The 13,872-nt window shown below is 44.2% G+C and overlaps 2 protein-coding genes across 2 annotated transcripts in view; one reads left to right on the top strand and one right to left on the bottom strand.

The window, feature by feature from the left end:
* Positions 1-7,363, bottom strand: part of mthfd1l (methylenetetrahydrofolate dehydrogenase (NADP+ dependent) 1 like) — a 95,049-nt gene extending 87,686 nt beyond the window's left edge. Inside the window, exons 1-5 of the mRNA XM_035420182.1 lie at positions 6,953-7,363; positions 4,938-5,022; positions 4,694-4,744; positions 4,492-4,545; positions 3,046-3,170 (exon numbers count right to left, since the gene is read on the bottom strand). Of these exons, the coding sequence (XP_035276073.1) occupies positions 3,046-3,170; positions 4,492-4,545; positions 4,694-4,744; positions 4,938-5,022; positions 6,953-7,191 (554 nt within the window). The 5' untranslated portion in view covers positions 7,192-7,363. The remainder of the gene's footprint in view (positions 1-3,045; positions 3,171-4,491; positions 4,546-4,693; positions 4,745-4,937; positions 5,023-6,952) is intronic.
* A 1,343-nt stretch (positions 7,364-8,706) lies between these two features.
* On the top strand, positions 8,707-12,892 carry stx11b.1 (syntaxin 11b, tandem duplicate 1). The gene is made up of 3 exons (XM_035420186.1): positions 8,707-8,817; positions 8,902-8,993; positions 10,824-12,892. The coding sequence occupies exon 3, from the start codon at positions 10,826-10,828 to the stop codon at positions 11,840-11,842; it is 1,017 nt and encodes a 338-aa protein (XP_035276077.1). The 5' UTR covers positions 8,707-8,817; positions 8,902-8,993; positions 10,824-10,825; the 3' UTR covers positions 11,843-12,892.
* Positions 12,893-13,872: the final 980 nt, after the last annotated feature.

The raw sequence follows: 13,872 nt of genomic DNA, 5'->3' as shown, positions 1-13,872 counted from the left end.
CAGGTAAAAGTGCAGAGGACCTAGCTACAATAGTCAGTGAAATTTTCTCTGGGAGTCAAGAGCTCTTTGTCACGGTCGTGTTCCCTGAAATATGCTTAAAGACTATCTGGGGTTACACGTTTGTTGAAAATTTTGAGGCAAAGGTTCAAGAGTCAAACAGAAATATTGGTATTGGAATCCCAAGAGTAAAAATCTATTTATTTGTCAATCAAAAAAAGAAAAATATAGAAGGTGAAATACAAAATGAGACTCCTGTCTCAAATACTGTATTGGATAAAACCAAGAACAGCATTTTCTTTAAACTTGAAGAGAACAAGTTGGCACTGTTCTCATCTAAAGAAAACCGGTGGATTCAAAAGACAGACCCACTTTTTAATTCAGTTTTAAATGTGTTGCAAAAAACGAAAATTGAGGAAGCTGAAAGCATTACAGTTGTCATAAAAGCAGAATGTGTTAACAAGTCCAGCGAAGATAATGTTGCTGACGCAGTGCACAGTATTTTGGGGACAAAGGGGCACGAACATCAGCGAATTAAAATCAAGCTGTCTGTGAACTGTCCCACTCAAGAACGGCACTTGTCAGATACCTTAATTGATCAACTTAAAAACAAGCTCAATAGGGCATCCATCTATGGAAAGAGACCCAGTGTTGTTATACACATTGCCCACAAGGAATTTGAAAGTGACGTGATAAAGAAATTAAAGGTGGGACAGTTCTATGCAATATATGACCCGTTGGGGCAGGGTACATTGAAAATATTTGATGCAAAAAAAGAAGAAGTGAAAACGCCAATCGAAGCCATCAAATCGGCTAAAGAAATTTCATTACAGGTCAATGGTCACAGTAATTTTGAATCAGACATTTCAGAATACCTCCCAACAATCTGTGGTCTGTCCCCTACTGAATTGGCGCAGTCAGTAAAAAACCTCTTCTCTGATATTGATGGTTCAGTCCTGGATAAGAAACGGATTGAACTGAGATTGTACGCTTGTAATTCCGGTACCACAATAGGCAAAAAATATGTTGGAACATTTTTGGATGAATTTGAGCAACTATATAAGAAACACATTATTGATGAAGTTATATCCTTTGTCGGGTGGATTACGCAAGAAAACCAAAAAGTTAAGATTGCTGTACCCACGCAGTTAAAATTCTATGCCGAAGACATCTTTCAGAATAAATATCCTGAGGTACTGAAGGCTTTAAGAGATCATATGAAAAATAATAAAAATCAGATCACTGACTGGCAGGTTGGCCGCCTTAAGTATGCCTGTGAGAATGTCATATACGGCAGGTTCACTGTTCGGACCAAATGGGACGGCAGGAACTACATAACATTTCCAGTCCGCCCGGCCACAGAATATCGGGTCCACAAGTCCACAACATTGGGTGGAGGCAGAAATATACAGTAAAATAGAGGAACGATATATTGGGATGAACAACGGTCTTCGCATGGTTGGTGTTTTACTGTGATGTCATGGTTCTACTGTGATACTGTCATGCGTGAATGTGCTTTAGCTTCATGCCCGATTTCAGAATCAGAATCAGAATCAGAATCGGGTTTATTGCCAAGTAGGTTTACACATACAAGGAATTTGTTTTGGTCAGGTGGTGCGTAACAGTGAACATAAAATAAGATAAGATAAATAGAATACAATACAAGTGGTCTTAAGTACAGAAGCATGAAGCATAAATGCTGTTGTTTGTTGTATCCGCATCAAATAAAAAACTGAAAGAAAACTTGAGCAGTTTGATTTGGGAATCACATACATGAGCCTCATTGATGTTTTTCTACAAATCACTAAAAGGATTTATTTCTGAACCATGACAATGGGGTTTTTACCCGCGGTAGCCGGCCCAGACCCTGTACCGTGTGACAGGGGCTTCCGCGTGCTCGCGCGTACGATGGCGGTACCTGTTTCTGCAGACTGTCGGTGCTCCAGGAGCTGCTGACCACCGCCATGCCCCTGGCCTGCATCAGGCCCTGCAGGGCCACCTCCAGGGGCCTGTTCTCCCCCACGATCACCGCCATCTTCCCCTCCACGGAGGAGTCTGTCACAAAACCATCAGTCTGTTACGTTATCATCAGAGTCTGTTACGTTACCATCAGTCTGTTACATTACGATCAGAGTGTTACATTAACAGTCCATTACAGTACTATCAGTCTGTCACATTACCACCAGAATCTATTAATTTACCACCAGAGTCTACTGCATAACTACCAGTCTGTTGCATTACCATCAGAGTCTGTCACATTATAATCAGAGTCTCTCACATTACCATCAGACGTATATGCATCTGTTGTCATTAAAACCTCTTTTTGTGACCCCTATGATATGTTACTTGCATGTACAAAGCAACAACCTTTATCAGGACTTGTGGACAGCAACAACCACATGCAAATGTATTTATCATGGGAGCATTTGAGAGAAAACTAATTTCATGGTGCTGCAGGTACAGCAGGTTGGTTCTGCGGGTGGCAGTGACTTCGCGCGCGAGGTCTGGCCGTCCTCACCGTGTCTCCCAAGGAGTTCCACCACCGCGCTGGCGACCGGCGGAACAAAGCTCTCCATCACGTCTCCGCGGACCAGCCTCCCGATGTTCAGGTCTGTCACACTGGCACACACACACGCATACACACACGCACACACACACGCACAACACACACCGTTAATGTAAATGTTAATGTAAATCACAAAAAAACCAATTATTCAAAGGTCAGAGGTCATACCAAACTCAAATGGTCTGAAAGCCGATTCATCCCATAACTGTAATATATCACAATATAAATGTGTAAATGTGTTGCCTTTTTGTAAAAGTGATATGGATATTTCACGGCTGTTTATTATGTATTTAAAAACACCGCGATGTCTGAAAGCAGCATGTCTAATGTGTCTAAATCACTGCACTTTAACCAAAAATAAAATAACGAACATCATAAAAGAAGCAGGGGAAATATTCGACGCGTTAATTAAAAAAAAAAAAAAAAAAATTAAGGCACGCGACTGGACAGCGCGTTCGAGTGCCGGCTGGCCGCTCGCTCACCCGTCTACGTCCTTCTCCGGTTTCAGCGAGTCGAGCACCCGGCGCGTGAGAGAGGGCTGCGGGAGATGCAGCGCCACGCCGTGCACTTTGCAGTCCTCGTTCAGCTTCAGCACCTCCTCGATTATCTAACAGATACCGGCAAAACGACGCGTTTAAAAGACGCGCTACCGCCGCGCGCCGCAACAAAGCTGCACCTCACAGTTGGGCTTAACTTTTACATTACATTTACGTTACATTTATTTAGCGGACGCTTTTATCCAAAGCGACGTACAAAAGTTGGTTTATCTTTTTTTTTCTTTCAGCATAATGGAACAAATCAGTCAGTTCCCTCTGGCTCGGGATTGTCTTTCAGGTAAGTGACCATTCAGTGGTTTGCCTGGGTTTATTACCGGATTGGCAAATTAATTTTTCCAGTTAAACATACCATTTTAGAACTAACTTCAACCCTTAAACCCTCATGCCACAACAAACTAAGTGGCAAAAGGCCAGGCTGAATTTAACTACAGTGTGAATGTGCTTTGTACTTAAGCAAGCCATCATTTTTGGCTGGACCGCAACAGCGGGGCCAGCCCTACAAACGCAAACGTCTGTGACTGACTGAGTGACCGAGTGATGAAGTTACACCATTGGTCGTCCGGAGAGGTCCAGCCATATATTAGGTTTTGACCTGGTCTTGTTTTATTTGAAAACTCTTCATGGTTTTCAGATTGCAGTAAGGCTGTGTGGGCCTGACACTGGGTTTCAATTTACCATGACACTAGCACTTTACTCTATTTCTTTGTGGGGGGTGAAATTTATTTTTAATAAATTAATAATTTTTAAGGGTTTCACACTGTCGCTAGAGTAGGTGCATCATATTGCATTAGAAATTTAGGAACATGTGGGGGGCGGGGGGGGGGGTGGAGAGGTGAGAGAAGTAAATGGCGTTGGGGGGGGGTTGGGGGGGCTTAAAATGTTTTGGAGTGGCAGAGCACTAAGGTTATGAGCTGAGGCGACCTTGAAGAGCAGTTATCTTCACCGCCCACAGTACTGATTTGACTTAACAGGCAGGCACTTGTGATGAAAATAGCGCCATCTGGTGACTCGGATGGGAAATATGTGAAAGGTCACAGCTCCAGGCAGCTGTGAGCTTGTGAACCCAGTGAACCAATCACCTCTGCCCTTGGGGCTTAAGAGAGAGACACAGCACAGGGCCTGTGAGGTCAGTCGCGTATATATATATCAGCCTGTCAGAGGAATTTTCAGAAAGGCAAATATGTGGACGCTCTCTCCACATGAAAGGATAGCCTGAACTAGCCGGTTTCTACCAATCAAAAAGAGAGATAAAATGAAGTCCTGAACAGACAGAATTTTTAACTACAAAAGGGAGCAATGGGGAGCCTGAAAAAAAAATTCTGTCCAATAATACACTTCTCAGTGTGCTGATTTAAAAAAAATAAAATTTACCTCATCTTCAGTGCATTCCATTGGCAAACTGATTTGTATGACATCGAGCCCAATCTGGAAAGGGGAAAGAAATAAAAAAAACAATAATAATAATCAGAAAGGTTTTTAAACCATTGTGTTCATTCGTGAGTTTCCAGCACTTCGAAACAGAAGGTTCCGGAAGACAGGTAAACAGAGCAGGGGCTCAAACGACACAACTCACCTTCCCGGCCAAATTCTTGTTAACCTCCACCAGGGCGTCATCCTCCCCAGCCTACGGGGACGACACAAAACCCAAGACAACTCAAAACGGGATGCAAAAACACGGGAGCTAGCCGTTCGTTCGGTCGCTGTCCCGACAGCCCCCCCCCCCCATGTCAAGCAGGGCCCGGGCGGCAGTGTTTTCAGAACTCGTTATACGAATGAACGCAGGACGCGCGCAGTCTCGGAGAAGCCCACGGTCTTACCTGGATGATGGCGAGTACAGGTTTGAGCGCCGGGTAGCGCTTCTGTAAAGACGTGATCTCCTCCTTGGTCCTCTGCATGAGCTCCCTACCAGAGAAGAGCGCTAACATTTACACTGGACTGGCTCGAAAACCCAGAGATGCCTTTCACGGTGGAAAAGCGAGAGATTAATTCTGAAAACAACAATTTGATGCGATGTACCTGCACCAAAAAGGAGAGCCTTGCCTATCCAAACATCACTTTTACACCAACAAAAAAAAAAAATGTTATGAAAATAAACAACAACAGCAATCAGCCCTGGGTCGAAGGTACAGTCATTCTGAAATCAGTTCCTCCTGAGTACAGGTAAACATGTATTGTGAGGTGTACTGTGCGTCAGGTGTTGCGTTCACATTAAAAGCGTTTTGGAAATGACCGATAATAAGATGGTGACACCCTGGTCCCGCAGAACAGCCGTTAAATGCGCTGGATGTCAAACACACACGGAGCAGAGTCTAGGGGACTGCAGACACCGTTTAGCTGAATAAAACTGGGATCTGAAGAGTTAAATCCTTGAAGGGATCTGAGAATTTATCGGCTGGGAGAACCCTGAGAACGTGATAGCCTTGGAGGAACAAAGGCAACATAAATGCTGAACAAAATGAATGTGATAAAAAAAATACTAACAATGATAGGCCTGCCTGACATCTGAAACATTGTGGGCCAGTTTCGCAGTCCTATAGGCCTAAATTCTATTTTCAGTGGAGGAAAACTCTGTTTAGTCCAGGACTAATCTTAACCTGTGTCTATGAAACAGGTCTTGTAAGTGCAATACAATGGCGCCCATAAACGCTGAAGTCAAATGCAAGCAATTGCAGACCAGTGGAATTAAAACCTACAGTTATTCTTTATGAGTGCTTATTTTTTGAAAGCATGTCTGTGCCTATCTAACAACGATTAAAAGGGAGACCGTGATATATGCAGTTTCCAGCCCATGTTTTTTTTTTTTTTTTTTTTAAATGAGAAAAAACATGTTTGTTTTAAAGGTGTCGTTTAAAAACAGCGAACAATTTTTATTTGTACATAACGTGGGACTGTTTTATATCTTGGCCATGGTGACAAGTCAACAAACCTGGCTACCACACTAGGCTACTGTGTTATAATCTCCAAGCCTGGCGCTTGCAAAGGGGGTTGGCTGCCACGTTGCTACACTCAAGGGTTAAAAGGAGAGGGCTTCCGAACAGCTGAGGGAAAATGGCGTAAATTAACCTTGTCACAAGTATAATTAAGTCACCCGCAATCCCAGTGACAATTCCAAACAAAAAACGACGCAATTGTGTTTTATTATTATTGTTTATAAATAACGTAGCACATAGAAAACACAGTGGATTTCAAATAAATGTGCAAATGTTGCAAGCCAACGTGAACAAAACACTTAATCTAGCTACTCTATTTAGCTAAACGATGTTGCGTGTTGATGTTCCTCGCTGCAAGCAAACACGTGTTCATAAGAGTTTTATAAAGAAGATCGTAAACCTACTACAACGAGGGGGCACGTGATGTGGGCGAAGTAAGAACATCAGAATATTACATCATCTGACCCCCACCCATTCGAAAATATTCATTCCACGAGGGTGACGGGCTCGCTGCCAGTTAACATCTACAGCGCACATTTTTATATAAATATAGGTCAACATTCGTAATTCGGAGCGCCTCGTGCTTCAACCAAACAATAAACCGAGTAACGGTTCCACTCGTTGTGATAACTCAAAACTAGTAGATAGTAAATAGCGAGCACGTGTTTCTCACAGTAAGTCATAAAAGCGAATGAATGAAATGCTTCAGTTAGCATTCATTTGATTGGGTTACGCAGCATGCTAGCGCACGAGACTGCTGCAACTTGTGGATCAGGAAGTGGCCGGCTCTTTGTGCTGACCTAGTACGAGTAGCCTACAAATACAGTAGAATGACACAAAAGTAACTCCGATAACGAGGAAACCTTTTAAACGACATAAGTTACATTTGAGAAGAGTCTTACCTGAGAGATATGTCATACGACGAAGCAGCGGCTTGTTCGTGGTGTTTTCCGAATTTGACTGCCGCTCCCGCAGACCTAACGCCGCCGCTAGAACTGCCATCCCGGGAGAATATCTGGCTGCTACCGACCCGCACCGATGTCCCCTTGGTGGCAAAAACTCTGACACCGGTTCGCGGCCGGCTCACCGATCCAGTGGGAAAACCACGGCAAGCGTTGCGAAATGCGCCAGACAATCTCATGGTTATACGAGGAAGGCTCTAGCAGTGATATTGCGGACGTCCAGGAAGACACAGATGGCTACAGATGCATCTACACCCCAGGCAGTTGTGTGTAGCAAGCCACAATAAGCGTCAAGAAGCGGCGCTAGCGGAAGCGAGCAGGCGTGTTCAAATCGCAACTGCTTGCCTAGACACGAACACGCTATTTTTTTTTTTTTTTAATGTTAAACTGAATGGATTCGACTGGGCTACCGAAAACCGGATTCAGACTATTGTTATAGAGATACGTTCAAAGACCATTTTGGGATTTGCATACATTCCATTTTGTGAGATCAGCGTTTATAACCTAATTATACAACTTTGTGGCTAAGTATGGTTTTCATAAACAATTTGTCGATCTAAAACGAGAAGAGCGAAATAATGGAATGTGAACACGGGTGGAAATGAATCTCCTGTAATACTCAGTCGATAAACTTGATCCAAACGTTTAAAGACAAATCTGTGTCCTGTAATGACCCCAGTCTAATAAAAACCACCGGGTACCGTCACTGTAATGATGTAAATTGGTGAACTGCGTTCTCCAATCTCGGTCTGATCACGGTCGGATCATGTGCCAATCGGTCCCTCTCTCCAGCTCTGATATCTGAAGAAGCAAGCCCAGTCACATTAATGTATGATCACATTCGTGCACATGAATTCATTTAAATAACAAAATTATCCAAATCATTACCGGACATTTGAGCATGGTGTGCCGGGGTTTCTCATTGTTCAGCACTTTAAAAAGTTGTCTAAACAACTCAAATCTCCTATTTTGAGTCTATACTAGTTGTGATTTTGGTCACAGTTTGAATTCAAGGTTAACTCAAAATTAAAACAACAGACCGGGAGCCACGAGGCACCAGCAACCACACACCAGGAGCAGCAGAATCCTAAGCAGGAACACTACCCCTGTGTCTGGGTAGGACTTAACTCAAAAGGGGCCTCCAAAGAAAATTATGCCTCCAATAGTTTAGAGTGGGTCCCAGCCACAGGCTCATCAAAGGCGGGACTCCTAAATCCCTGGGGATGCTAGAGAAAATGTTGACCAGCAGGGGGCAGCAAACTCACCACCATGTTACAATATAACACCGATGTATCTCTTTTCATCTACTACATGAAATACATGAATACTGTAAAATTTACCGTGACTTGCTGGCAGTAATTAGCTTATAAGTTACTTTAATACATATCGCAGAATGCTTACTCCAATTGTTATTACACAAATAATTTCAGTAATGTAATTGTTATTACTGTAAAGATACTGCGAAATGTAGGTCTTGGGTTATTATTTAAAATATATAAATATGTCTCAGTTGATCTGTTCGGGTCGAGATTTATGCTCGCTGGTATAAATCCTAAACACATTCTTATTTTACCTATAGGCCTATATAAAATGTACGGACATTTATTTTATGTATTTATTTAAAAATGACCGGACTACTTCAAATTAATCTCACAACTTCAGTTTTCCGGATACAGTGACTCGTTAATACCAGTCCGCGCGAAACTAAAAAAAAACCTGCCATAACGGCAGTCCACTGACTTGACTGGTCGCGCGAGGTGCGCCGAAACCACCTCGACCTCATTCCAGAGTGACGCTGTTATCAGGTAAGGCAATGCAGGTTCCGATCTAAACATAGTCCTGTTTTTCCGTGCCGATGACATTCTTTTGACTCTATCCTCACCTGTCAGGTTGACAGGTCCGCAGTCACGGAGTTAGCGAATGAAGAGAATGGCATCGGACTTTGGATTCTGAAGAGCAACTGTTGATTTCAGAGATTCAGGTATCGTTTCATTTCCTTACAGTGCTGTGTTTTAAAGTTACTAATATAAACTCATTGAATGTCAATGTGTATAGCAACCTCTCAGCTTTGACAGTGAATGGCAGCGATTTAATTATGGTCGTGCGTATTTGAGGTCGATCTGCAGTGAAAACTCAGTTCTCTCTCGCTGATTATATATGGCATGAAATATTGTGCACTACATCGGGCATTTTAATATTTTGTTCGCTTTGAAGGAAAGTGGCCGTTAAGTTTTGACGAACATATGAACATCATGCAGCCGTTTGTTATACAGCCGCTGGTAATCAAAAAGTTAGAATTCGCCTTCGTATTAATTTTTATTTGCGAATAAAAAATGTAATTTCTTTCACACTCGTGTGTCATATAATAACGACGAAAACAAACTGCGCAAAAGGGAGGAAGTTCTCTATCAAACCAGCTCTGCAAACCTGTTTTCTGAGACTGTGACGGTACTCGTCAAACATGAAGGAATTCAGGAATTCGTTAGGCAATGCTACGCTGTTTATTTCTCTCGCTTGTTGTTATTCCCACGATAGTTTCTTCTTTTGTTTTATGCATTTAAAACAACGACAGCAACGTCCGATTTCTACGAAAGGTTATGCTGCGTAAAATATATCTATTAATAATAATATTTCGAAATATGGACGAGAATACCAGAGCGCGAAAGCTGAATAACGAAGTATAATGCTGGCGTGTGGTTTTACACCAGGGAGCTCTCACATAAGCCTTTGAAAGCCGTGCAGTCTGTTGGTTTTAGATCTTAAGTGCTTCATTTAAAAGCACTGACATGGCTAAAGAGTCTTCATTAGTGCTTCATTCAAACCCCAGACTTGGGTACGGATTCCACGCACGTAGTTTCCAAGTTATAGAATGAAATAGCAGCAGACACCACAGCATTGTAGTAGTGCTGATCTAAGATCAGGTTACCCTAGTCCATAGGTGTAGATTTTGGGGGGACGGGGATGGGGACGCAGGGGATACGTCCCCCTCAATATTTAGAACACGTGCATTTGCCCCCCCCCCCCCCCCCCATAAAAACATGAAAGAAGCATTTGATGCAGAAACGGCACAAATTGGTGCGTAAAAAATCACCAGAATGCAGGAAATGAAGCGTTTGACGCTCAAAATTTCCTGGGGGAGGACCCCTAGCTTAATGTGTCCCCCCCCAATGTTGAAACAAAACCTACGCCACTGCACCACAGCATTGTTTTTTGAGTAGGAGTACTGATCTAGCATCAGGTTTCCCTAAGTCGACATCCCAAACTCATCCATTGTGAGCTAAAAGCCTGAACTGATCCTGGATCAGCGTCTCGTGCTTTGAGATGCTCGGTCAGTGCAGGCGCAGCGATCTTAGGGGGGTTTAAACGCCTTTTGCTCCCAAAGTGGAATGTCGCACGGCGAGGCGACTTAGGGACCTTTGCCACATGAAAAGGAGCATTTACCAGGCGGTCACAAACCCAAAAGCCTGCCGTGTGTGGCATGTGTCAATGTCGGAAACTGCAGTTCTGTGTAGGAAACGGACATGATTTCGAGTTGTTCTTGTCCTGACACTTGCCATAAATTACTGGACATGGCTGTTCAAGTCTTGGAACACGCCGTGAAATTTAAGTACGGACAGAGTCCACAAATTTGAGAAATCCAGAAATCCCCTGATCTCAGACTTGGACCGAGATTGTGCCAAAGTTTTTGCAAATATGCGTTTTAGCACGGGGTGGCTACTGCTACACCCCAGTTTTCACTGAAATTTAACAGGTGGGACATCTTCCAAAAAAATTACAAATGTTTCATGCGGTGCTTCCTTTCCTCTTCCAGACATGAGGGATCGAATGAGCAACCTGCAGGACGTGCCCGAAGATGATGAGCACGGGACGTCCGACGGGCAGGGGACCTCCAAAGGGGTCGGGGCGTCCAACGGGATCGGGACCTCCAAAGGAGTCGGGGCATCCAACGGGGTCGGGACGTCCAAAGGGGTCGAGGCATCCAACGGTGTGGTACAGGCCCAGCCCAAGCCCACGTCCGAAACGTTCAGCACCGTGGACCTGGAGGACGTCCCCCAGCAGGCGGTGGTGTTCGACAACGACGGGACCCTGGACGGCGTCTTCGACGAGGCCCAGGCCGTGCGGCGGGAGATCCAGCTGATCTCCCTGGACGTCGTCAAGCTGAAGGACCACAACGCGCGCATGCTGACCGAGGTGGGCGACGCGCCCGCCCTGAAGAAGGACTCCAACGCCATCGCCGGGGAGATCAAGTCGCGGGCCGAGGCCGTGCTGACGCGCCTGCAGAAGATGGACGCCCGCGGCAAGGAGCTGGAGGCCAAGCACGGCGTCAACGCGGCGGTGGTGCGCGTGGCCCGCACGCAGTACATGTGCCTGAGCAACAGCTTCCGCGACGTAATGTTCGACTACAACGAGACGGAGATGTCCTACAGGGAGAGCTGCAAGAACCGGCTGCAGCGGCAGCTGGAGATCGTGGGCCGGGAGGTGACGGGCGAGGAGATCGAGGAGATGATCGAGAGCGGCGAGTGGAACGTGTTCAGCGACAACGTCCTGACGGAGGGCAAGACCTCGCGCTCCGCCCTGGACCAGATCGAGAGCCGCCACAAGGAGCTCCTGGACCTGGAGAGCCGCATCCAGAGCATCCACGAGCTCTTCCTGGACGTGGCCATGCTGGTGGAGGAGCAGGGCCCCATGATGAACACCATCCAGGCCAACATCCACAGCACGGACGCGGACATCCAGGAGTGCATGGTCAAGCTGGAGAGGGCCAAGAGGTACGACAAGAACAACCCCTTCAAGAAGATGTTCTGCGGCTGCTTCCCCTGCTACAAATGAGCCGATTGGCTTTTGCAAAAGACCGAATTAAATGAGCTTTTGCGTTGAGACTCACCATTGCAGGCCAAAATGCCTGCTTGTGACTTTTAAAGCTGTCTGACCATCGACTGACAAAGGGAAATATAAATGATTTCTTACAAGTTTAATTTTAGCTGCTCAGAGACAAACCTGATTGCCACAAAATCTTCAGTGAAAACCCTGTAATCATGATTTAACCCATACGCTACGCCAGATGCTTGAAGTGAACATCTGATACATGTCAACATCTTAAAATGACGTCATTGTGGTATTGCATATTAATTTTAAATTAATCATTAGCCAACAAAAAAAAGACTACAGCAATTCATAGTTTTGTACCGAACTACCAAACTGTTAAGCCTGCTTTGAGGAGACTGCATGTAATTCACTAAATATTCACAATATGAAAAACAGGAATTAACATACTAATTCATGAATGACTTCAGTGATAACCAGAGTTACAATCTCAGTTTTTTCTCTCTCGCAAAAGCTTGTCTGAATCTAAGAACAGTCTTTGATCCAGAGGGTGAACTCTTTTGTAAATGTAAACACAAGACACACCTGTTACTTTGCAGTCATCTGATCCAAAGTATTTTTTTCTGTTACGACATGTTTTCAGCATTTTCTCCCACAGCTTTCTTTTGCTCAAATCTGCCTATTTCAAACAGAGTCGAAAGTTTGTCCGCGGACCATGGACAATACCAGTAATTTTGCTCTGTTTCAACGGCGTAGGGTTTTTTTGGGGGGGTTTGCAGAGTTGACACACAAACAGAACTAACATGGATGAGTGGCGAGGCTGTTTGGAGTTTTTCGAAAGACATAGTCTGCCACCCAGAAGCTTCACTATGTCATTGCAACTTTTAGTGTGCGAGTTCCTGTCATACCTGTTGCACAGCATGTGACGTTTTCAGGGGACTAGAAAGCATGTCATGTGACACGAAACAGGAAGTTTACTGTGTGTTTATCATGTCTGGAAACTTCCAGAATTGCGTGTTGGACACTATAATAAAGTGAATGGTTGAAATATCCACACAAAAATGTTTTGACACAAATGTTTTTTTGTTTTTTCTTTGCTGTTCTTTGTATCAAGTGTGATTTATTTTTTTAAAAATTAAAAATAGTACATGATGTTTGAAACTGGCTGGGGAGGGGTGGGGCAGGAGGGTTTTTTTTTATCAGTTTCTTAATTTTATGGTTTATGCAAGATAAACCTGAACTCCAGGAGTGAAGTTGTCCACCCCTGGGGGAAAAGCAGGTCAGGTAGGCTAATTTACTAAGCAATTCCGCAATTTTCGTGTTTCCATTTTTATACATTGCAGGAGCACCCATGATGGTCCGCCCACAGTGGCCCAATCACTCTGTCGAGGGAACAATGGTCACTGTGATGGTAACGCAGGTGCTAAACGGCCGTTTGCCTAACCTTGACGTGCTACTGGGATGTAAATGAGACTTCCCGAGACACCAGGGTCCACTGACCAGGCAAACCAGTCCCAGGGTGCTGGAACATTTAAGGACATTCAAAGTCCTTCGGCCAATATTGCTTACGTCAACATCCGCCCATCCCCATTTCTTCTGAAAATTCTCGGGTTCACAAATCTTAATGTTGCAAGAATGACAGAACTTGTGCCATGAACCGGATGGAGACTTGTAAATGAGTAATTTCTTATCTTGAATCTGATACTTAAGTTAGGCAGTGACACTTAATTTATTTGTGTATTTAGGTGTGTGTGCAGGTTGAAAAATAACATGAATTAAATATTTGCACAATAAAGAATGCACTTATCGAAGACCAAGGCTACATGATTTCAGAAACCTTAATTGATCAATATTGGTTGTAATAAAAGCCCTGTCCCTGATCTCAGGGACCTCTCGTGGGGAAATTATCATCCATTGCCGTCACAGGCCAGTACAACACAGAGACTGTAAAAAAGCGTATGGCCCTTGTCAGCATCCGTCAAAACATGGCCTAGTAACCCCTATATAGTTGATACGGGTCACACGTGTTAGGAATT

This window comes from Anguilla anguilla, chromosome 6 (assembly GCF_013347855.1).
Source record: "Anguilla anguilla isolate fAngAng1 chromosome 6, fAngAng1.pri, whole genome shotgun sequence".
In the NCBI taxonomy this organism is placed as follows: domain Eukaryota; kingdom Metazoa; phylum Chordata; class Actinopteri; order Anguilliformes; family Anguillidae; genus Anguilla; species Anguilla anguilla.
Note: the sequence above shows the minus strand (reverse complement) of the source record. Positions and strands in the feature narration are given on the sequence as shown.